At 43.8% G+C, this 26,021-nt stretch overlaps 1 protein-coding gene across 2 annotated transcripts in view; it reads left to right on the plus strand.

The window, feature by feature from the left end:
* The window catches only part of adck1 (aarF domain containing kinase 1), a 185,169-nt gene that overhangs the window by 54,894 nt on the left and 104,254 nt on the right, over positions 1-26,021 (plus strand). For both annotated transcript variants that reach the window (XM_064927552.1, XM_064927551.1), the window contains exon 4: positions 9,845-10,048. In XM_064927552.1, coding sequence (XP_064783624.1) covers positions 9,845-10,048 — 204 coding nt within the window. The remainder of the gene's footprint in view (positions 1-9,844; positions 10,049-26,021) is intronic.

The following is a 26,021-nucleotide window of genomic DNA, read 5'->3' on the forward strand; positions in this document are numbered from 1 at the left end:
CTTACAGGAACAATTATGGTTAAGTGCCTTGCTCAAGGGCACACCAACATATTTTTCACCTAGTCAGCTCGGGATTGGAACCAGCAACCTTTCGGTTACTGGCCCAACACGCTTAACTGCTAGGCTACCTGTCGCCACACACGACAGGTAGCCGAGCCTTCACTCAGTCACACACTGCTGGCTTGGATTAGCAAGCATCTCATTCAGAGAGTACGCGGGTATGGTAGTGGTTCCTAGTGACGATCTGAGTGTTGCTGTGGGGATCAAGGGGTTGCGGTTTGAGGAACCAACTGATTTAAATGCACTTATTGTAGCCTCATGGCTCTATACTGGAGTACCACCCAGCATTATTGCTATTTTGGTATTTTATTAGGATCCCCATTAGCTGTTGCGAATGCTGCAGCTACTCTTCCTGGGGTCAACACAAAACATGAAACATGACATAATACAGAACATCAATAGACAAGAACAGCTCGAAGACAGAACTCCATACATTGTCATGACTCCCACCAGGGGCCTCATGGCCCTATACTGTGTAGTACCAGATACCATTATGGCGTGGCTCCACCAGGGGCCTCATGGCCCTATACTGTAGTACCAGACAGCATTATGGCATGGCTCCACCAGGGGCCTCATAGCCCTATACTGTAGTACCAGACAGCATTATGGCATGGCTCCACCAGGGGCCTCATGGCCTTATACTGTAGTACCAGACAGCATTATGGCATGGCCCCAAGAATTCACTTTCTCAGAATCAAATATCCTATATCTCTGTACTGGCCACTCCAGTACAAAGAATGAGGAAGTGGACTAGGCCTCTATTTAAATGTTCACTCACGCTCCCACACATTAGTAGTCACAAAATTAAAAAAACATTTGTGGACTTTTTTGTCAAAGCTTTGGGTGTTTGATCAATAAAAGAAGAGTCAAAAGCACTTGTGTGTTTTGGTTAAATCATTAAACAATTTACACACACACACACACACACACACCATTCTCCCATTGTGTGACACACAGATTATATTGAAGCTCTGGAGCATTAATCCACACCGGCTTGGCTCCTGGTCTGTTTGACATAGAAAGACTGCATTAGACATCATTGATTAGCCATCTTGCCTCGGGGGCCACAGGCAGCGCGAGACAGATTTAAACATCACTTCAGATGAGTGTTGTGGTGGGCTAACGACAGAGCGGGACTAGGGAGAGCTCGGAGGTCTTCAATGTAACATGACAGAGCAGGGTTTTAAACTGCTGTATAGATGACTCAAGGGCCCGGTTTAGGGTTTCTTCAGTTGGTGTGAACATTTTGATCATTTTTAAACATTTATTTAACCTTCATTTATCCAAGAAAAGCCCATTGAGACCCAGTCTCTTTCAAGGGGAGACCTGGCCAAGAAGGCAGCAACAATCAGAACATTACTTAATTAAAACATTGAACAATACAACAACATGATCCAGCCTTAGTAGTAGACACAGTGCACATGTGTGTACATCTCTGGCTGTCTAAGTTGTGTGTGATGGGTCTGTGGTAACCCCTTGTGGCTCATGTTAGTGCTCTGGCTGTGATGAACATTGATAATGACCCTGTAGAATCCTGACAGTGTTTTTGCACTGCTCCTCTAATGGTGTGTGTGTGCTAATGTCATTAATGTCTGCAGTTATCATCCCTGTCGCACACACTGCTCTGCTATTGGGAGAGGGAGAGAGCTGAGAATAGCTGCGAGGGGGGGTGGGAGCTGCTAGAATAGCTGCGAGGGGGGGGAGCTGCGAGAATAGCTGCGAGGGGGGTAGGAGCTGCTAGAATAGCTGCGAGGGGGGAGCTGCGAGAATAGCTGCGAGGGGGGAGAGCTGCGAGAATAGCTGCGAGGGGAGAGAGCTGCGAGAATAGCTGCCAGGGGGAGAGAGCTGCGAGGGGGTGGAGAGCTGCGAGAATAGCTGCGAGGGGGAGAGCTGCGAGAATAGCTGCGAGAGCGGGGGAGAGCTGCGAAGGGGAGGAGAGAGCTGCGAGGGGGGGGGAGCTGCGATAATAGCTGCGGGCGGGGGAGAGCTGCGAGGGGGAGGCTGCGAAGGGGAGGAGAGCTGCGAGGGGGGAGGCTGCGGGAACGAGAATAGCTGCGAGGGGATGGAGCTGCGAGAACGAGAATAGCTGCGAGGGGGGAGAGCTGCGAGAACGAGAATAGCTGCGGGGGGATGGAGCTGCGAGAACGAGAATAGCTGCGAGGGGGGAGCTGCGAGAACGAGAATAGCAGCGAGGGGGGAGAGCTGCGAGAATAGCTGCGAGGGGGTAGAGCTGCGAGAATAGCTGCGAGGGGGTAGAGCTGCGAGAATAGCTGCGAGGGGGGGTAGAGCTGCGAGAATAGCTGCGAGGGGGGTAGAGCTGCGAGAATAGCTGCGAGGGGGGTAGAGCTGCGAGAATAGCTGCGAGGGGGTAGAGCTGCGAGAATAGCTGCGAGGGGGTAGAGCTGCGAGGGGGTAGAGCTGCGAGAATAGCTGCGAGGGGGTAGAGCTGCGAGAATAGCTGCGAGGGGGGTAGAGCTGCGAGAATAGCTGCGAGGGGGGTAGAGCTGCGAGAATAGCTGCGAGGGGGGAGAGAGCTGCGAGAATAGCTGCCAGGGGGAGAGCTGCGAGAATAGCTGCGGGCGGTGGGGAGAACTGCGAAGGGGAGGAGAGAGCTGCGAGGGGGGGGAGCTGCGATAATAGCTGCGAGGGGGAGAGCTGCGAGGGGGGGGGAGCTGCGAGGGGGGAGAGCTGCGAGAATAGCTGCGAGGGGGGAGAGCTGCGAGAACGAGAATAGCTGCGAGGGGGAGCTGCGAGAATAGCTGCGAGGGGGAGCTGTGAGAACGAGAATAGCTGCGAGGGGGGAGAGCTGCGAGAATAGCTGCGAGGGGGGAGAGCTGCGAGAATAGCTGCGAGGGGGGTAGAGCTGCGAGAATAGCTGCGAGGGGGTAGAGCTGCGAGAATAGCTGCGAGGGGGTAGAGCTGCGAGAATAGCTGCGAGGGGGGTAGAGCTGCGAGAATAGCTGCGAGGGGGGGAGCTGCGAGAATAGCTACGAGGGGTGAGAGAGCTGCGAGAATAGCTACGAGGGGTGAGAGCTGCGAGAATAGCTACGAGGGGTGAGAGAGCTGCGAGAATAGCTACGAGGGGTGAGAGAGCTGCGAGAATAGCTACGAGGGGTGAGAGAGCTGCGAGGGGGGGAGGGATCTGCGAGAATAGCTGCGAGGGAGGGAGTGAGCTGAGTATAACTACGAGGGGGGGAGGGGGGAGAGCTGCGAGGGGGAGAGAAATGAGGAGCGAAATGTAGGGATAAAGAGGGAGTGAGGGGGCTGGGGTTAGTTGAGGGAAAGAGGGAGACTGAAATGGATGGATTGGGCTAGATAAACAAAATAGAGGGAAGAAGAGAGGAAGTGAGGGGGCTGGACATAGCTTAAAGTGAGAAGCTGAGGGGGAGAGAGAAATGGAGGTAGAGGGGTAAAGACATCGATAAATGGAGAGATGGAGTGAGGGGGCTGGCGATCGGTATAGCACGGAAGCAGTAGCATGGGGACAGTTTCTGTGTGTGGGTATGTGTGTCTGCATAGCATGTTGAGGATGTGCTAACATTGGACACCCCCTGTTTTGAGAGTGGGCCATAGCCTTGGCTCCCTGAGCGGCGCGGTCTTCACGCCCAATACAAATCTACAACACCATGATGATGGCATTCTGTTACACTGCCACCAATGGGGAAGATAATTAACTGCAGTGACTGAAATAGGAGAGGGTAGATGGAGAAGGCGAGAGAGAGAGACTGAGGGGGTTTGTGTGTGTGGTGCCAGGGTAAGGCTGGAGGGGTGACAGGTGGCACGGTTTTTCCCTAGAGGATAAACCAGTGGAGAGGAAAATTCAACCTCCTTCCTCTCATTCCTATCTCATTTTCCCTCTTCCCCTCCTATCTCATTTTCCCTCTTCCCCTATCCTATCTCTCTCCTCATGTACCCCTTCTTTTTATTGACAATGTTTCCTTCCCTCCTTTCTCCTTCAGGCCCTGTTCCATACCAACTCCTCAACTCTTCAAATCATCCCCTTTCACGCACTTTTTTTAAATTCCTCCTCTTCTCTCCTCTCCTTCCCCTTTTTCCTCGGTAGCTCACTCAGTGTGTGTGGGGGTGAAACAGCCCATGTTTGGTTTGGCTCCACGGTGAAGTGAACGGTCTCCTCATGGCCTGACTGTGTAATTATCTGGGAGCTATACAGAAAGACTCATGCGAAGACCAAATTACAGCTGAGGAATTTGTTGATGCAATGAAAGCCTTTAAGTCCCAGGAAAACTCAAGTACTGGGGGCATACCAAACCTTTTTTGATGTACTCAGTGGATCATTATTAGCATTTTTTTAAACCAATCCTCTAAAAATGGTAGATTATCCAATACTGAACAAGGTCTGATTTCATTATTACTGAAAACTGGAAACAAAAATCTGGGAAACCAGGCCTGGTATTCATAGCTGACTTTGAAAAGGTTTAATGTACGACTGGAATTTATATATAAATGCCTGGAATATTTCAATTTTGGAGAATCACTTATACAATGGGTTAAGGTTATGTATAGTAACCCTAGGTATAAACTGGTAAATAATGACTACTTCTCAGAGAGTAATAAACTGCCAAGAGGCGTAAAGCAAGGTTGTCCACTATCAGCATATCAATTTATTATGGCCATTGAAATGTTCGCTATTAAAACCAGATCCAACAATGGTATCAAGGGCCTAGAAATCCTGGGCTTAAAAACATGTCGTTATTAATATTTTCATTTAAATCCACAATTAGAATTCCTCCACAGCCTCATGGATGATCTAGATCCTTTCCCGATTACAACCAAATTATGGTACTATATTACGTATTGGATCACAAAAATATACAACTTTTACATTACCGTGGAGTTTAACAATAAAATGGTCTAACGGTGAAGTGAACATACTTATATCTACTTATATTCTGAAAGAAAGAAATTATCTCATTCCAACACATTTCAATAGAAAGTTAGCAAACAAAGATAAGATCTTGCTTCCATGGAAAGGAAAATACCTGTCTATTTGTGGAGAAATCACCCTGATCAACATTATGGCCTTGCCTACACCTGGCAAGCCAGACCCAATTTAATGAGCCTATTTATATAATGAATAGGGCAGAAATGGTTTAAATGTTAAAGCGTTAGTCCTCTCACTAAAGGCTTTAGTAAGATGTTCAAGAATGGCCTTTTACCCTTTTATTCAGATTACAAGCGCACATTCAGGTATTTTAAAATGATATAATCTCTCAAATATTGCTATTTTTAAAACAAGCCATATACAGTTAGTTGCAAATTCAATTTAATCCCCCGGAAAAGACAAGAAATATTACAACAAATATTATGGTTAAACAAAAAAAAATGTTTTTTTGAAAAAGGTATATAATATTTGTAAATTATATCCTAACTAGGGCTGTTGGAGATATGTCACACACGTAGCTAACAAAAATATATGGAAATGTCTGCTCTACTCAAAATTACAACCAACTAATTGCAGCATTACTGCAAAAATGGAGAGGTAAGTGGAAGGGGGAGAAAGTAAGGAACTTGTTTGTCAGGCATGCATTAAAGGAAATTATGATAAATTAAAAGTACCAGTTTAATTTAAGGGCTGAAAAATTGAAAGCTGTGCCATAAAAATTGCACAATTCTTGGGGACGAGATTTTTAATTGTACCGATTCCATGGCACATGGTTTTTGAACTGATACACAAAACAGCGGCAGATTAAAAACTTTGAAATTATTTTCCAAAATTCTTGCAACCAGTAGAATGTTATATATATGGCGGATACAACCATCCCAGCTCTGCAGATTTAGCTGCAAACTGTCCACATTTATTCATTCAAGGATTTTTCTTTATTTTGACACATGGAATCATGTAGTAAACATTTAAAAAAAATATATGTATATATTTCATATTTGAGATTCTTCAAAGTAGCCAACCTTTGTCTTGACAGCTTTGCACACTCTTGGCATTCTCTCAACCAGCTTCACAGGGTAGTCACCTGGAATGCAATTCAATTAACAGGTGTCCCTTACATTGATGGAGGCCACAATCTATCTGCAATATTAAAGCTGATCTACCCCCTAAAAAATAAAAAAATAATTATCTGGGAGTTGGAGAGAGGAGAGGCTGCTGCTGCCTATAGTGGATCTGGCCCGGCTCGTTCTCTCTCACTCTCTCTCACTCACTCACTCACTCACTCACTCACTCACTCACTCACTCACTCACTAAAATGCCCACCGAACAACCATCCAATCTCCCACCCACCCTATTGTGAGAAGATGATGCTTAAAGGATGCAGGGTTGAAGTGTGTGAATGTGTTTTTGTCCGTGTGCCTTGAGCATGTTCATTCCTCAACAAACGACTGAAACACTGGAAACCAGGGAAGCTCGAATGTATGTAGAAATGGAGCACACTGCATACATGTCCACTTTAGCCAGTTCTAGTGTCACTGACGTTAATGTGCTGCTAACAGTTTAACTTCCTCCACTGCCCGACTGCCCCATACTGGGCTACAAACCAGTGATCTTCTCAAATCAAATTCTATTTGTCACATACACATGGTTAGCACATGTTAATGCGAGTGTAGCGAAATGCTTGTGCTTATAGTTGTGCTTATAGTTCCGACCATGCAGTAATATCTAATAAGTAATCTAACCTAACAATTTCACAACTACCTTATACACACACACAAGTGTAAAGGAATTAATAAGAATATGTACATAGAAATATATGAATAAGCGATGCCCGAACGGCATAGGCAAGATGCAGTAAATGGTATAGAGTACAGAATATACATATGAGTAATGTAGGGTATGTAAACATTATATAAAGTGGCATTGTTTAAAGTGGCTCGTGATACATTTATTACATACATTTTTCCATTATTAAAGTGGCTGGAGTTGAGTCAGTATGCTGGCAGCAGCCACTCAATGTTAGTAATGGCTGTTTAACAGTCCAATGGCCTTGAAATAGAAGCTGTTTTTCAGTCTCTCGGTCCCAGCTTTGATGCACCTGTACTGACCTCACCTTCTGGATGATAGCGGGGTGAACAGGCAGTGGCTCGGGAGGTTGTTGTCCTTGATCTTTTTGGCCTTCCTGTGACATCGGGTGGTGTAGGTGTCCTGGAGGGCAGGTAGTTTGGCCCTGGTGATGCGTTGTGCAGACCTCACTACCCTCTGGAGAGCCTTACGGTTGTAGGCGGAGCAGTTGCGGTACCAGGTGGTGATACAGCCCAACAGGATGCTCTCGACTGTGCATCTGTAAAAGTTAGTGAGTGTTTTCGGTGACAAGCCAAATTTCATCAGTCTCCTGAGGTTGTAGAGGCGCTACTGCGCCTTCTTCTCCACTCTCTGTGTGGGTGGACCATTTCAGTTTGTCTGTGATGTGTATGCTGAGGAACTTAAAACTTTCCACCTTCTCCACTACTGTCCTGTCGATGTGGATAAGGGGGCTGCTCACTCTGCTGTTTCCTGAAGTCCATGATCATCTCCATTGTTTTGTTGACATTCAGTGTGAGGTTATTTTCCTGACACCACACTCCGAGGGCGCTCAGCTCCTCCCTGTAGGCCTTGTCGTTGTTGTTGGAAATCAAGCCTTCCACCGTAGTGTCGGCTGCAAACTTGATGATTGAGTTGGAAGCAGGCATGGCCACGCAGTCATGGGTGAACAGGGAGTACAGGAGAGGGCTGAGAACGCACCCTTGTGGGGCCCCAGTGTTGAGGATCAGCAGATGTTGTCTGGGAGCAAGACGTGGTTCGCGACGGGGCTGGTATTTCTTTTGTAGTCCGTGATTGACTGTAGACCCTGCCACATACCTCTCGTGTCTGAGCCGTTGAATTGCGACTCTACTTTGTCTATACTGAAGCTTAGCTTGTTTGATTGCCTTAGAGGGAATAGCTACACTGTTTGTATTCGGTAATGTTTCCGGTCACCTTGCCCTGATTTAAAAGCAGTTGTTCATGCTTTCAGTTTTGCGTGAAAGCTGCCACCAATCCACGGTTTCTGGTTGGAGAATGTTTTAATAGACGCTGTGGGTACAACATCACCGTTGCAATTGCTAATGAACTCACTCTCCGAATCAGCGTGTTCATCAATGTTGTTGTTCGACGCTATGCGGAACATATCCCAGTCTACGTGATGGAAGCAATCTTGACGCGTGGAATCTGATTGGTCGGACCAGCGTTGCACAGACCTCAGCACAGCTGCTTCCTGTTTTAGTTTGTCTATAGGCTGGCAGCAACAAAATGGAGTCGTGGTCAGCTTTTCCGAAAGGAGGGTGGGGGAAGGCTTTATATGCGCCGCGGAAGTTAGAATAACAATGATCCAGGGTTTTGCCAGTCCGGGTCGCGCAATCGATATGCTGGTAAAATTTAGGGAGCCTTGTTTTCAGATTAGCCTTGTTCAAATCCCCAGCTACAATAAATGCAGTCTCAGGATATGTGGTTTACATAGAGTCAAATGAAGTTCTTTCAGGGCCGTCGGTGTCTTCTTGGGGGGGAATATACACAACTGTGATTATAATTCAAGAGAATTCTCTTGGTAGATAATGCGGACGGCATTTGATTGTAAGGAATTCTATGTCAGGTGAACAAAAGGACTTGCGTACCTGTTTGTTGTTATGATCACACCGCTTCTCTTTAATCATAAGGAATACCCCCCCCCCCCCCCTCGCCCTTCTTCAAACAATGGATCCACTTCGGGAAAGTCCTATTCCTGGTCGTAATGTTGGTGAGTTGCCGTTGCTCTTATAGTTCCTCTCTACTGTATGTAATAAAACCTAAGATTTCCTGGGGAAAAAAATGTAAGAAATAACACACAAAAAAACAAAATATGGCATAGTTTCCTAGGAACGCGAAGCGGCCATCTCTGTCGGCGCTGGACCATACTCCTTAACAGCGTTCCAACGGGTTGAGCCACCCAAAAGGTACTTCTTGGATGGCTCCATCTGACATTGCAAGCTGGCTTTGGAGTTTTTTTGTTTAAAATTTCTTATCGTTTTTGCATTGTCGAGAGGGAACCGGCAAGTGATCATTTCGTATACCATGTGTATCCTGTGCAAATGACTATTAAAACTGAAAACTTGAGTGAGCTTACTGTATGTTCTTAACTCTGTTACAATAGGATGGCTGATGCTAGCAGATGGAAAGGCTAATGCTAATTGATGACTAGTAGATGATTGCCAATGGTAGCTAATGCTAGCTGTTGGCTAGTGCTACAGTGGTTGATATCTAATGCTAGCATGGAATCCATATAGCCACATCTGACTGGCTAAAGGAGAAGTCATATAATGAAGTGAGCCTCTGTTCCCAGACGGTGCTGATGTGGAGTGGTCCCCTGACGGTTAAGGGGGTTACAGAGGGGTACAGGGGGTTGCAGGAAGAGCCAATGTGTGTTTTTGGCAGGGGTAAAGGGCTAAAGGGAGCTCATTTCACGCCCCTTTATTTGCACAGGTCCCAGGAGAGCGACATTATCAACTCCACCAGCTGGTTCACACACGGCATGGAAATCACATAACACTTAACGGCCCTTCAGATGCAACAATGTGCTTGAGAGATAATGCTGAACGTGTGTGTGTTTTTGTATTTGCCATCTATTTTCATGCCCTGTTGGTACAAAACTGAGTCTGTTTTGATAACGATGATGACGTTCATGTCATTGTTAGCGGCAGTGTCGACGTTGACTATGATGACCTTGACTCATGGCCATGATGTTGATGATTACGACGATGACAATGAAATGGAGGACGATGATGAGAAGTCAACCATTATTCCAATGACGTGTTCTCCCCCCTGCAGGTGCACCGTCGGTCAGCTGAGAGACTGCGTAACCTGTGCTGCGCCAACAGAGGCACCTTCATCAAGGTGGGTCAACACCTGGGAGCCCTTGACTACCTCCTACCTGAGGAGTACACCTCCACCCTCAAAGTCCTGCACAGCAGAGCACCACAGAGTTCTATGGAGGAGATTCAGCAGGTCATCAGAGAAGAACTGGGGAAGGAGGTAGGCCTGGGGGGGTGGGTGGTAGATCCTGGAGTAGATGTGTTTGTATGTTTATTGATTGTGAATATGGGGACAGTGGAGTTTTTCAGCTTTTTTGAGCATTTAATCCCACTGTGAACTAAACAAGTGGGAAGATTGTCTGGTGAAAAGCTTGGTAAATCAGGCCCTTGGTTCTGAAAGCACATTGGGTCTAAATAAGGACTGTTCCAGAAGCATTTTGGTTATACTTTAGATGGGTCTTGCGTCTGTTTTGTTATGACAGTCTTTTAGACTGTGTCTGAGACGAGGTAATTGTTCTGTTATTTGGGCACGACTTTACTTGGTCCCTCTGTCACTTTCTGATCTCTGTGTGTGTATGTGCGCATGTTAGATGGTCTTGTCATGGTTAGTTGGGTTCACTGCAGCAGCCAAATTATCCCTCAGTCTCTCCTCTCTTTTCTACTCCTCCATCTCTGTCTCCATGCACGCACCTCTGTTTATGACAGAGTTGTTCAGTTGAAAAGCCAAAGCTGTTTCCCACGTCCCCTGGCTCTATTTAAATCAGGAATTATTGATAGTACAGAGAGGTGTAGCTTGGAGGCAGACAGACAGGTTGTTTCTCTCTTACAGCAAAACACTGATCCTGGACCTGATCTTATTCTTATTTTCAATGACGGCCTAGGAACAGTGAGTTAACTGCCTTGTTTAGGGGCAGAATTACATATTTGTACCTTGTCAGCTCAGGGATTCGATCTTGCAACCTTTCGGTTACTAGTCCAACGCTCTAACATTGATCCTGTGATGAAATCATCCAGCCAGAGGCACTGTACTAAACACTTAAGCAGACTTCTGCTTAACATTAAAGGTACCAGGCTTAACTTCATTTGTCCTGAGATTTTCATTAAACATGTGTTAGCTTCAGTATGTGAGTCAGAGGAGGAATTGAAGTTTATCTTTCATGTCTGACAGATTTCTGCTTCCTTACTCCTGAGGAGCTGACCTGTTGCACCCTCGACAACCACTGTGATTATTATCTGAACATTTGAACATCTTGGCCATGTTCTGTTATGATCTCCACCCGGAACAGCAAGAAGAGGACTGGCCACCCCTCATTGCCTGGTTCCTCTCTAGGTTTCTTCCTAGGTTTTGGCCTTTCTAGGGAGTTTTTCCTAGCCACCGTGCTTCTAAACCTGCATTGCTTGCTTTTTGGGGTTTTAGGCTGGGTTTCTGTACAGCACTTTGACATCAGCTGATGTAAGAAGGGCTTTATAAATACATTTGATTGATTTAACTTTGTTCAGTTGTCAATAAATGCCATGTTCATTGTGAATTTAAAGTTTCAACAGCTGTCTACTTTATTATAAATTATTTTATTATTGGTAATTAGAAAACTACCTCAACATTTCTTTGTCACTCGTCTGTTGTTCCTCATATGGTTAGAGAAGTTTCAGAACTCTTTTTACAGATTACTCTCGTGTGTGTGTGTGTGTGTGTGTGTGTTACAGGTCTGCTGCGGCAGATATTACTTTGTCTTTGTTTCCAGCCAGCTTATTAAGTCAAATCAGGGTAGGCTATTTGTGTGAGAACGCATTCATTGGCAGGCCTATTCTAGATTTTTCCCGGTACATCATCATCATTCAGTGCCTCGGAAGAGATTAAGGTTGTACGAGCAGCAAGGCGTGACATCCACACACATTTCCTGCTCCTGAATATGTGTAAATACCTTCTCTCTAAATACAGGGTAGGGAATTATCAATGTGTTGCCTCTGATAGTCCCGACACACACACTGTGTGTGTATTTGCGCCACACACAATATGAGTGTCAGGTATCACAACGACAGTAAGGGACTGGTACTTTAGATAGCTACATTTTTTAACCTGGGTGAGTGGTGCTAAAACATACCAGCGACATTTTGTAATTATACTATACCATTGATGTGCTGAGGTCGTGAACTCTCACATGGTCGTGGACAAGGCCTAAGTTATTATGTTCAGAGGGCCTACAATGTGTTTCATGCGTGTTTACTGCTTAAGACATCATTTCCTGAGAGCAGACTTGAGGCAGAATTTTTAACTCATTCTCTCTCCGTCTCTCTTTGTGTTTCTTTTTATTCCTCCAGATTTACCAAATGCACCACCAAAATACAACATTTGACCCTCCTTTTCTGTTAAAAACCAGAGCACGTCTCGCTCTAGCAGACTGTTAAGACCTGCACCCTTTACTGTAGCATCCTTGAAGAAGGTGTGCCTCTTGGAGAAATTATACTTTTATTATTTGGGCCGTAAAAGTCCTTGTTTTTATGAATTTTAGATTAATACGAATGAGGTGTGCTTGAATTAGGAATTGTTCAGGCTTCAAGTTGGCTCAAAATAGGCTATTGCTGCTGTGGCAGGAAGGGAGCGTTCAGTGGCTGGCAGGAGTGTGTTTGTTTTTCGATTAGTTTGTTTAGTGTGTGTTTGTGTTTTGCCGCTGCTCCCTCATGCACAACCTCTTTACTGACTGAGTGAACCACATTAATCAGTGTCTCACACATACACGCACACACACACATCATGGGACTTATGGAGAAGGAGGGGTGAAGTATGATAGAGGGAGGAGCACCACGTAGTGACTTCAGAACGTATTCACACCCCTTGACCTTTTCCGTATTTTGTTGTCGAAAATCTAAAATTGATTAGATTTTTTTGTCATTGTCCTACACAAAATACCCCATAATGTCAAAGTGGATTTAAACACAAAAAAAATATGTTTACAAATTAATTAAAAGCTGTAATGTCTTTAGTCAATAAGTATTCAACCCCTTTGTTATGACATCCTAAATAAGTTCAGGAGGTCACATAATTTGCATGGAAAATAACAGTATTTTTTGAATGACTAACTTATCTCTGTCCCCCAAACATACAATTATCTGTAAGGTCCCTCAGTCGAGCAATGAATTTCAAACACAGATTCAACCACAAAGACCAGGGAGAGTTTTCATTGCCTTGCAAAGAAGTGCACCTATTGGTAAATGGGTAAAAGTTTAAAAAGCAGACGCTGATTATTCCTTTGAGCATAGTGAAGTTATTAATTACACTTTGGATGATGTATCAATACACCCAGTCACTACAAATATACAGGCGTCCTTCCTAACTCAGTTGCCGGAGAGGAAGAAACCGCTAGTGGTGATTTTAAAACAGAGTTTAATGGCTGTGATAGGAGAGAACTGAGGATGGATCATCATCATTGAAGGTACTCCACAACATTAACCTATTTGACAGAGTGAAAAAAAGAAGCTGGTACAGAATACAACAATTCCAAACCATGCATCCCGTTTGCAACAAGGCACATTTTTGGGGGTAAATCCAATACGACACATTATGGAGTACCACTCTCCATATTTTCAAGCATAGTGGTTGCTGCATCATATTATGGGTATGTTTAATAGTTTAGGACTTGGGAGTTTTTCAGGATAAAAAAGAAATGGAATGGAGCTAAGCACAGGTAGAATCCTTGAGGAAAACCTGGTTCAGTCTGCTTTCCACCAGACACTGCGAGATTAATTCACCTTTCAACAAGACAATAACCTAAAACACAAGGCCAAATCTACACTGGAGTTGCTTACCAAGAAGACAATGAATGTTCCTGAGTGGCTGAGCTACAGTTTTGACTTGCATCTAGTTGAAAATCTATGGCAAGACCTGAAAATGGTTCTCTAGCAATGATCAGCAACTAATTTGACAGAGCTTTGACAAATTTTGAAAAGAATAATGGGTAAATGTTAGGCAATCCAGGTGTGGCAAGCTCTTATGAGACCTACCTACAAAGTCTCTCAGCTGTAATCTCTGCCAAAGGTGCTGCTACAATGTATTACTCACAGGTGTGAATACTTATGTAAATTAGATTACTTTATTTCATTTTCAATCAATTTGCAAAAATGTCTAAACATGTTTTCTCTTTGTCATTATGGGGTAATGTGTGTAGATGGGTGGGAAAACCAAATCAATTGAATCAATTTTGAATTCAGGCTGTAACACAACAAAATGTGTAATATGTAAAGGGGTATGAATACTATCTGAAGGCACTGTATGCTGCTGCCATAATTGTTTGATTATAGTGATTTAATATTACCATTTGTTGCTGCTATATTGTTTATTACAATTATTATGACCATTTGTCGCTCTGGATAAGAGCGTCTGCTAAATGACTTAAATGTAAATGTAAATGTATTCTGCCACTTTTACCCCGTTTACATGTACATTCCTTCCTCAATCCCTCCAGCACCCTCTACATTGGAATAATGGTATTGCACTAAACTGTATATGGCGTTTTCGTGTTTCTTTTCTTCTTTCTCTTCTCTCGCATTTCACTTGTTTAATTTCTGATCTATATTACTACCTCTATTGTGCATTTTACATTCAGCATCACTGCGTCAAGGGAAATCTACTATTCTTTCTAACAACAAAGATGTCTACATATGCACTGTGTACGAAACATTAAGAACACCTGCTCTTTCCATGACATCGACTGACCAGTTGAATGCTATGACCCCTTGTTTATGTCACTTGTTAAATCCACTTCAATCACACAACTCGATATTAGGAAGATGGGTTTTAATGTCTTGCACATTCAGTATATTTCAGGATGTTGTGTATCCCTGGAAATAATCAGAATTCATGTAAACATGACAGTTTTCAAAACATAGTTTGTCCAAAAAAAAGTGGTCTGTTGGCACAACTTTCCCGGGTATGGTGTAAGTGGAGAATTGGGACAGGGTAAGTTGAGCTGCCTTTGGGACAGTGGGTGATGGTGCTGGTTGATCAGTTTAATGAATGGAATGGGGGTGTGGTATATTGTATATCGTAAATGTATGCATCCCTACAGATTTACACTGAGTGTAGAAAACATTAGGAATACCTTCCTTATATTGAGTTGCACCCCCTTTTCCCCTCAGAACAGCCTCATTTTGTAGGGGCATGGATTCTACAAGGTCTCAAATGTTCTACAGGGATGCTGGCCCATGTTGACTCCAATGCTTTCCACATTGTGTGAAGTTGTCTGGATGTCCATTGGGTGATGGACCATTCTTGATATTCGCGGGAAACTGTTGAGCGTGAAAAACCCAGCAACGTTGCAGTTCTCGACACACTGAAACCGGTGTGCCTGGCACCTATTACCATACCGGCTTCAAATTCACAGAAGTATTTTGTCTTGCCCATTCACCCTTTGAATAGCACACATGCACAATCCACGTCTCAATTGTCTCAAGGTTTAAGCGTCCTTCTTTAACCCCGTTATCTACACCTATTGATTCCAAGAACACAGGATGAGACCTGTGTTCTCGGATGTGGATTTAACAAGATTCATCAATAATGGATCACAGCGCTCACTTGGATTCATCTGTTCTGTCTATGCCATTGACAGAGCAGGTGTACCTAATATTTTGTACCCTCAGTGTACATCTCTGTTCAATATCTCTTATTCTTCCATTCCTTGACCACTTGTCTGGGACAGGGATGTTGTTTCAATGTGCCAATTAATAGGCAAGTTCTCATCATTTGAGGCTACTAAGTCCATGAAACTGGTCTCTGAGATTCTTGATAGGTTTAGGAAGCTCAGACTCCGTGTGTGCCCTGCTATCATGGCCTCTCTTTTGTACAGGCAGATGTTTACTTCTTTTTTTTTTTGTCAGTGTACCTCTTCTGTGTCATTCAGTCCATTTTTTTCATCTCTTGATGCTGCTTGAATGGACTTCTTCCCTTCTCTCAAGTCCTTGGCTGCTCTCTCAAGAACCTCAAGAGGGGATAGAACCCTTCCTGTTTTGTGTTTGTATATACGGGGCATGATGATGTCTGCTCTGTAACAATAAAAATGCTCCATCATGAGTTCATATTGCATGACACATTGCAAAAATACTTTGCGTATTGGCCCAGGTCCAAATCGGAGTTGAGCGTGCGTAAATGGAACATTTCCTTTTTTATGAGCTTTTCTCTCTCTTCGTATTCTGACCTTGAACTTAAGCTCGAGAATAGCATGCTATTCACCCACTATTCATGGGTGCTCAAATAAATGGTGTGGAAGAGGTGTGTATACAGATATGCCGTATTCTGACCTTGACTTAATTCCCCCCAATAATGCCACCACCTTTACGTGCGAGGAAATGATGAATAAGGTCGAGCAAATCCCACCGGTTTCAAGGTGGAAAAAGCATTTACTTAATTTTTTTCTGATTAGAAATAACACCATTGTCTGTGCACTGTAATTTACAACTTGATAAGATCTATTGATTAGAGCTAGGTCAATGAGTAATCCGTTTGTAGAAGGGGATTGTAAATATGCACAGCTAATATTTTAAGGTCATTTTTTCCTTATGATGCCTGTATGTGAAACCAGCCATATGGAAGCAAACTGAAAATAATATCAACGTGATGTATTGCATAGTGAAATAGGCTAGAAATAGCTGTCATGTTATTCATGACAATTGTGGGCCCTTTTTATAATTTGCCTGGATGAAATTTGGAGACCCAAGCTGTAGGCGTCTGTAGAGCTGACCCTGCCGAGTTGATGTTTTACCGTTGTCATGTTACCGTTGTCAACAGTTCCATGATTAGTGAGAATTAGGGTAGATTTATAGGACTATTGTTGAACCCCTATTGTACACTTTTTTTTTCCATCTTCCAATATTTAATGGATTGAACTTGAATATGGCAACTTTCAGGATGAATCAACCCACTATTTATTATTCATCAATGTACAGTATGTCATGAGTAAAGCTCTCCAAACTTAAAAAAAAATGATTCATACATACTTTCCTAACCCTAAAATGTGCCTAAGTAATCTACAAGATCAGAGTTTTTTTTTTTTATCTACCAGTTGGTGCTGAAACGGAGTCAAATGTGCATAGATGGCTTTATTTCATTGATCTCTATATTATGAACCTTTTCTGTTGACAAAATTATAATCAAAGTTCACCATATTTAAAGATAAATGTAGTGAAAACCCCTTTGAATGAAAACTCCAAGTGGGAGGGATTTCATCGGTTGAATGAAATATATTCTGAGTGCGCAAGGTAGCCACACCTGCAAGAGCGCCTTACTAAGTTAAGTCTGAATACTAGAGGTTGACCGATTAATCGGAATGGCCTATTAATTAGGGCCGATTTTCTAGTTTTCATAACAATCGGAAATCGGTATTTTTGGGCGCCGATTTAAAAAAAAAAAATATATATATATATATATATATATATATATTTTTATACCTTTTTTAACTAAGCAAGTCAGTTAAGAACACATTCTTATTTTCAATGACGCCCAAGGAACGGTGGATTAACTGCCTTGTTCAGGGGCAGAACGACCTTTTTTCACCTTTTCAGCTCTGGGGATCCAATCTTGCAACCTTACAGTTAACTAGCCCAACGCAATAACGACCTGCCTCCCTCTCGTTGCACTCCACAAGGAGACTGTCTGTTACGCGAATGCAGTAAGCCAAGGTAAGTTGTTTAGCTAGCATTAAACTTATCTTATAAAAAACAATCAATCATAATCACTAGTTATCATCAACCATGTGTAGTTATTACTAGATATTATCTAGCGTGTCCTGCGTTGCATATAATATGACTGAGAATACAAGTATCTAAGTATCTACATACATTCAAACAGCACTTTCGTGCATTTTGCCAGCAACTCTACGTTGCGCTTCAAGCATTGCGCTGTTTATGACTTCAAGCCTATCAACAACCCGAGATGAGGCTGGTGTAACCGAAGTGAAATGGCTAGCTAGTTAGCGCGCGCTAATAGCGTTTCAAACGTCACTCGCTCTGAGCCTTCTAGTAGTTGTTCCCCTTGCTCTGCATGGGTAATGCTGCTTCGATGGTGGCTGTTGTCGTTGTGTTGCTGGTTCGAGCCCAGGGATGAGCGAGGAGAGCACTGTCAATACTAAAGTGCCTGTAAGAACATTGAATAGTCAAAGGTTAATGAAATACAAATGGTATAGAGAGAAATAGTCCCATAATTCCTATAATAACTTCAACCTAAAACTTCTTATCTGGGAATATTGAAGACTCATGTTAAAAGGAACCACCAGCTTTCATATAGCTTTTTTACATAGCACATATTGCACTTTTACTTTCTTCACCAACACTTTGTTTTTGCATTATTTAAACCAAATTGAACATGTTTCATTATTTACTTGAAGCTAAATTGATTTTATTGATGTATTATATGAAGTTAAAATAAGTGTTCATTCAGTATTGTTGTAATTGTCATTATTACAAATAAATAAATACAAAATCGGCAGATTTAATCGGTATTGGCTTTTTTTGGTCCTCCAATAATCGGTATCGGCGTTGCAAAATCGGCAGATTTAATCGGTCGACCTCTACTGAATACCAAAGGGCCTCCCGAGTGGTGCAGCGGTCTAAGGCGCTGCATCCCAGTGATAGCTGTGCCACTCGAGATTCTGGGTTCAAGTCCAGGCTCTGTCACAGCTGGCCGCGACTGGAAGACCCATGGGGTGGCGCACAATTTGGCCCAGCGTCGTCCGGTTTAGGGGAAGCTTTGGCCGGGATGTCCTTGTCCCATCGCGCACTAGTGACTACTGTGGCGGGCCAGGTGCAGTGCACACTGACACGGTCGCCAGGTGTACGGTGTTTCCTCCGACACATTGATACGGCTGGGTTAAGTGGGCATTGTGTCAAGAAGCAGTGTGCCTTTGGACGCACGGCTCTCGACCTTCGACAAGACTAACTTCTAATAATAATTTCTATGTGCTATGGTGGCCATTGGCTCAACTTACCACATGGCAAACATTTTGACTATATTACACTAAGACAGTTAAGGATGAACTTTCATGTTTGGTTTCCGACTTCATATTTTAGCTTATAGAGACCCAAACTGATGTATAAAACAATCTTTGGTTTGGATGCAAGCATCATGAAACCTATTACACAAATTAAATAGAATTTGTGAAAATCCTTTTTTGGACCTAACTTGCTTACCACTTTTTCCATGTGGTTTCTTCCTTCACAGACTCCATGAACTGAATGGAGTCTTCCTAAATATTTGCTCATCTGATTCATTTTGTGTCTGGTTTCTTAGAAACAAGCGGTGGCTCAACTAACCCCACTCTCCCCGTACATGTAACAGAACTTGAAACTTTCAGCCAGCTGAGCATGTAAATGTACATCGTCTCCCTAATGGCGTGTGTGTCTTGCTGTTTTAGTCTTCAAGAGATTGAACGGGATCTTAAGCACTTACAAACTCGTAACATATTGTACGAATTGGAAACTTATACAAATCTTCAGGACGTTACCTTTCATACAAAACAGATGATGTTGTAGACAATTGCAACATTTTCCTGGACCCATTTTGGCTTGTGAGTGCTACTTTCAGAAGTATATATAAAACCTCTATCAACACTTTAATGATTGTATGTGGACTGGACATCCAGAGGTGATGCGTCAACTGTGAAGCCCATTATAAACACACAATGCTAACTAATAAGATAGGGCCCCCCTCCCTATCTGTGTCCATCTGTGTCCGGTCACATCATTTAACACTGCCTGAACGGTGCCAGCCCTCAGCCTTGGATAAAAGAGAAGAACATGCTTTATAAGGATTGGATTCCAAAATATCACCAACACATGTCAGTGTGCTTGGCAGCAGTGGGTTGTCTTGTTGTGTCGGGCTATATGAGTGTGACAAGATGGCTTCTGTTCCGCCCAACACACACCGCCTCCATCTACCCACGGCCACAAAGAGGGCATGCTCACCCTGTCCTTCCTGTCTCCATATGGGCTCTTTGGGCTCTTCCTCTTGTGACTCATCATTCTCTTTCTCACTGCCAAATGCTGGGCGTTAGCAAGTGACTTGCCATAGCCTAGGACAACCCCATCCTACACCACACACTATCCTATACAACCCCTTCCTACATATTTTACATTTTAGTAACTCTTTTCCAGAGCGACTTAGCACGTGTAGACTCGCAGTCTGAGTAATAAATATTTTCCTCAAGTCAGTACTCTTAAGAAAAGACAAATGCGCGTAAAAAAAGACTGATAAGACTGAGATGTCTTATTTAAAGTAAAGATTCACCCATTTTGAAAGTTATGCTGTTTTTGTGCATCTCTGAGCAATGTTCTATCGATTCCCTGGGTCATATCATGTTTTCATGTGTATCTGAGCTATTGCTGTTCAAGCAGACAGAAATTTGGCTAATATGATGTAGCACTGCGATAAAGGCACTCTTCTAACACGTTTCCTATTTGTCTGCCTCTTTAGCCCATTCGCTGCGGCACCATGCAATGCATGGTGCCGCAGCGAATGTCAAACAACTGCAGGTTGAACAGGGTGAGATCGTAGGATCCTAAATTGATAGCTGTAAAATCACCTAAACAAACTGCACTAACTACTATTTCACGTTCTGATATTGACTTCGCTATTATTGTGTGTAGCTACATTTGCTAACTAGCGAGCCAGCAAGCCCATAGAGAGAGCGTTGCATTGTGGGTTTTATAGTCGACTTGAGCTACAACAGATTTTCACATGTTGCTACCAACCTTATTATAACGACAAAATTAAACACTTGTTCACAAAACATAACACTGACAATTATAGATTGGTTTTGTGTGGATTTGTCCTTTTAAGATATTCTTTGAAGAGGTAGGATTTTAGACGGTTTTGGTAGATGGGCAGGGACTTTGCTGTCCTAGCATCTGGGGCAACATTGGGTGCCAGGACAGAGAAGTACTTTGAATGGGCTGAGCGGGAGCTAACCTCCTGTAGACGTGGGACGGACAAGAGACCAGTGGTGTCAGAATGGAGTACTCTGGTTGAGGTGTAGAGGTTGAGCATAGCCTGACAGTAGGGAGGGGCAGTTCCCCCTCACCGCTTTGTAGTTTTCTCAGCAAAAAAATATAATAATCATAGGGGTCAGGAATGAGTTGATGAGGTAGGTGAGGAATGGGAGAAAGTCTCCAAAGATATTCTGGAAGAGGGGATGGGGTTGAGTGGGCAGGTTGTCGGGCGGCTGGACATCACTAGTCATCTGGAGAGAGAGGGAAGAAAGAGGTCAAGGCGTAAGGTAGTTCTGTGTGAGTGGGACCAGTGGACTCCGTAGGCTGAGTGAATGAGGAGTGGATGTCATCAACTTTTTTTCAAAGTGGTTGACAAAGTCGTCCACAGAAATTGAGGGAGGAGAAGGTGGAAAATAGTTTCCTGGTGTCGGAGGCAGAGGCTTGGAATTTAGAGTGATAGGAAGTGGCTTTAGCAGCAGATACAGAAGAGGAGAATGTGGATAGGGAGTGGAAGGTTGATATGTCCAACGGAAGTTTAGTTATCTTCCATTTTCTATGTGCACGCAGTGAGTCATTCCGTCACGGAGCGGGAGGGGAGGTTTGAGCCATGCAGGAGGAAAGGGGACAGTGGAAGTCAAAGTAGGCGGAAAGGGAGGAGAGTAGGGTCAGAGGCAGAGTCAGAACACAGGAGGGAGAAGGATTTAGCAGAAGGGAGAGCTGATAGGATAGAAGAGAGAGTTTAGATTGCAACGTCACATGACCATCTGGGTGGGGGCTTAGTGGGTTGAGGAGAAAGTGAGAGAGAAAATAAACACATTTGTGATCAGAGACCTGGGGGGGTTGCGGTGAGATTAGTAAGCGAACACCCTCTAGTGTAGATGAGGTCAAGTGTATTGCCTGCCTTGTAAGTGGGAGGGGACTGGGAAAAGGGTGTGGTCAAAAGAGTCAAAGAAATTAGTTGAAGTCAGGCATAAGGAGGTTGATGTCGCCCCGTAAGAGTTGTTGCCATCGTCGGGAAATAAGCTTATCAAGGTGTCAAGCTCATTGAAGAACTCCCCAAGGGCACCTGGTGGGTGATATTTGACAAACAATGTTAAGCTTGAGTGGACAAGTGACAGTGACAGCATGGAATTCAAATGAGGAGATGGACAGGTGAGAGAGTGGGGGAAAAGGAGAAATGAGTAGCCCTGTGCCACCACTATGACAACCATATGCTCTTGGACTATGAGCTGACATGATGAGAGAGCAGCTGGAGTAGCAGTGTAGTGTTCTCTGGGGTAATCCATGTCTTCGACAGGGGCCAGAAGGTCGAGGGACTTTAGGGTGACAAAGACAGAGGAAGTCAGCCTTGTTGACTGCCTATCGGCAGTTCCAATTCCACATGGGTTGTGCGTGCAGGGTAGACTAGATGAGAAGGGTTTCAGCCACTGGGAGAGGAGTGAAAAAAAGATTGAAATCGCACACATACTTGACCAAGCTACAAAAGAGCAAAATGAGAAGAGAGTCGTGTGAAGCCTTCCTCAAATAACTCGGCAGACCAACTTGGCTGAACGTCTTTGTTTCGGGCGGCAATACCGGCGCTTGATTGAAGTGCTAACACTATTTGCTCATTGCCTGGAAGAGGTGAAGAAAAATACCCCCCCCCCAACAGACACAGCCACCAAGTATTACAAAGTTATCATGAATTGACCTGAAACCAGTCCAAGTCCATGTTCCAATACTTCAGTCACAAGTACTGAGCATTCAGCAGTTCAAAGCAATGATTAAGTAGGCTATTGAGTAGAAGGGCAGCACTTAACTAAAATTTCCCTATCCAGACTTTAAACAACAACACTTATTGAAAGACAAAACATATACACTAGTTGACCAAAAGTATGTAGACACCTCATCTAACATCTCATTCCAAAATCATGGGCATTAATATGGAGTTGGTCCCCTCCTTTGCTACTATAACAGCCTCCACTCTTCTGACAAGGCTTTCCACCAGATATTGGAACATTGCTGCGGGGACTTGCTTCCGTTCAGCCACGCGCATTAGTGATGGGAGGCACTGATGTTGGGCAATTAGGCCTGGCTCTCAGTCGGCGTTCCAATTCATTCCGAAGGTGTTCGATGGGGTTGAGGTCAGGGCTCTGTGCAGGCCAGTCAAGTTCCTCCACAACGATCTCAACAAGCCATTTCTGTGTGGACCTCGCTTTGTGCACGGGGGCATTGTTATGCTGAAATAGGACAGGGCCTTCCCTAAACTGTTGCAACAAAGTCAGAAGCACAGAATCGTCTACAGTGTCATTGTATGCTGTAGCGTTCATATTCTCCTTCACTATAACTAAGGTGCCTAGCCCGAACCATGAAAAACAGCCCCAGACCATTATTCCACCTCCACCAAACTTGACATTTTTCACGATGCGTTTTGGCAGGTAGCGTTCTCCTGGCATCTGCCAAATCCAGATTCGTCCATCAGACTGCCAGATGATGAAGCGTGATTCATCACTCCAGAGAACACGTATCCACTGCTCCAGAGTCCAAAGGCAGCGGGCGTTACATCACTCCAGCCGATGCTTGGCATTGCATATGGTGATCTTAGGCTTGTGTGCGGCTGCTCGGCTATGGAAACCCATTTTATAGAGCTCTCAACGAACAGTTGACCGAGGCAGTTCTAGCAGGGCAGAAATTTGACGAACTGACTTGTTGGAAAGGTGGCATCCTATGACGGTGCCACGTTGAAAGTCACTGAGCTCTTCAGTAAGGCCATTCTACTGCCAATATCGGTCTATGGAGACTCCATGGCTGTGTGCTCAATGTTATACACGTGACAGCAACGGGTGTGGCTGAAATTTTTATGTTACAGCCTTATTCTAAAGTTGATTAAATAGCTTTTTTCCTCATGAATCTACACACAATACCCCATAATGACAAAAAAACAGGTTATTAGAATTTTCAAATTTATTACAAATAAACTGAAATCCCGTTTACATAACTATTCAGATCCTTTACTCAGTACTTTGTTGAAGCAATCTTTGGGAGCGACTACATTCTTGAGTCTTCTTGGGTATAACGCTACATGCTTGGCACACCTGTATTTAGGGAGTTTCTCCCATTATTCTCTGCAGATCCTCTCAAGCTCTGTCAGGTTGGATGGGTAGCGTCGCTGCACAGCTATTTTCAGGTCTCTCCAGAGAGGTTCAATTGGGTTCAATTCCAGGCTCTGGCTGAGCCACTCAAGGACATACAGAGACTTGTCCCGAAGCCACTCCTGCGTTGTCTTGTTGGAAGGTGAGCCTTTGCCCCAGTCTTGAGGTCCTGAGTGCTCTGGAGCAGATTTTCATCAAATATTTATCTGTTCTTTGCTCCGTTGATCTTTCCCTCAATCCTGACTAGTCTCCCAGTCCCTGCCACTGGAAAAACATATCCACAGCATGATTCTGCCACCACCATGCTTCACTGTAGGGATGGTGCCAGTTTTCCTCCTGGCATTGAGGCTTGGCATTCAATCTTAGACCAGAGAATCTTGTTTCTCATGGTCTGAGTCCTTTAGGTTCCTTTTTATCAAACTCCAAGTGATCTGTCATGTGCCTTTTACTGGGGAGTGGCTTCCGTCTGGCTTTACCATAAATGTTTGATTACTGGTGTGCTGCAGAGATGGTTGTCATTCTGGAAGGTTCTCACATCTCCACAGAGTGACCATTGGGTTCTTGGTCACCTCTCTGACCAAGGTACTTCTCCCCCGATTGTTCAGTTTGGCTGGGCGGCCAGCTCTAGGAAGAGTCTTGGTGGTTCCAAACTGCTTCCATTTAAAAATGATTTAGGCCACTGTGTTCTTGGGGACCTTCAATGCGGCAGGCATTTTTAAGTACCCTTCCCTGTACCTCAGAGCTCTACGGATAATTCCTTTGACCTTAGGGCTTGGTTTTTGCTTTGACATGCACTGTGGACCTTATATAGACAGGTGTGTGCCTTTACAAATCATATCCAATCAATTGAATTTACCACAGGTGGACTCCAAGTTGTAGAAACATCTCAAGGATGATCAATGGAAGCAGGATGCATCGGAGCTCAATTTCGAGTCTCATAGCAAAGGGTCTGAATACTTATGTAAATAATGTATTTCTGTTTTTATTTTTAAGAAATTAGCATACATTTCTAAAAAACTGTTTTTGCTATGTTATTATGGGGTATTTTGTGTAGATTGACGGGGAAAAAGTGTGTAATCCATTTTAGAATAAGCCTGTAATGTGGCAAAAGGGACAGAGTCTGAATGCTTTCCAAATACACTGCATTTGATTGAAGTTTTATGCAAAAAAAAAATGTATAATCAAACAAACAGTCCTTCGTTAGAGTTTAGAAATGAATATTCTCTCTGCACACTCAACAGTCTGTCACAGTGTGTGTCATGGAACAGCTTGAGAAGAAGCAGTGTTGATGAATACAGTAAACCAGTTGGCTCTTTGAGAGGAGAGCGTTCTTTTTTTCCTTCCGTTTTCGCACTGTTTCCATTTTGTGTTTATTTTCCCCCCTAGTACCATTTGTGGTGACATATGCAGTCCCACTGTGTGTATCTGGACTGGTGCTTACTGTTGGCTCCACAAGCTGTCAGCTCTCCTCTCTTGTGAAAAGACTAAAAAAGCATGGCTCTGCTATGCCGTTTCACCAAACTAAAAGCATGGCTCTGCTATATGCCGTTTCGCCAAACTAAAAGCATGGCTCTGCTATATGCCGTTTCGCCAAACTAAAAGCATGGCTCTGCTATATGCCGTTTCGCCAAACTAAAAGCATGGCTCTGCTATATGCCGTTTCGCCATACTGTAAGCATGGCTCTGCTATATGCCATTTTGACAAATTAAACTACATTTGCATATTTGATAATCAGTGAAATTAACATAAATGGTGAGCCTTCTATGGAGAAGGTGTGGTGCCCCAAGCACGCGGGCAGATTGCTCCCTAGTCTGTTGAGGGTAAGATCTACAACTGATTAAGGATTCCTAGATGTTCCACTCTGGCAATACATGCGGTTTTACCTGGACTTTATCACAGTTTGGCATATTTACATAATGAAGTCGTTTCCATCAATACTGTTCTCATATGTAGTCCCCATAATCATTGCATCAGACCCACATACTGTAATTATATAATTCATAATCGCATGATTTAATGATGAGTTTGAACCTGCTAGTCTCACTCCTGACCTAACACTCAAACATGAACGTTAGCCCTTCACACATCTT

Source organism: Oncorhynchus masou, chromosome 21, assembly GCF_036934945.1.
Source record: "Oncorhynchus masou masou isolate Uvic2021 chromosome 21, UVic_Omas_1.1, whole genome shotgun sequence".
NCBI lineage: Eukaryota > Metazoa > Chordata > Actinopteri > Salmoniformes > Salmonidae > Oncorhynchus > Oncorhynchus masou.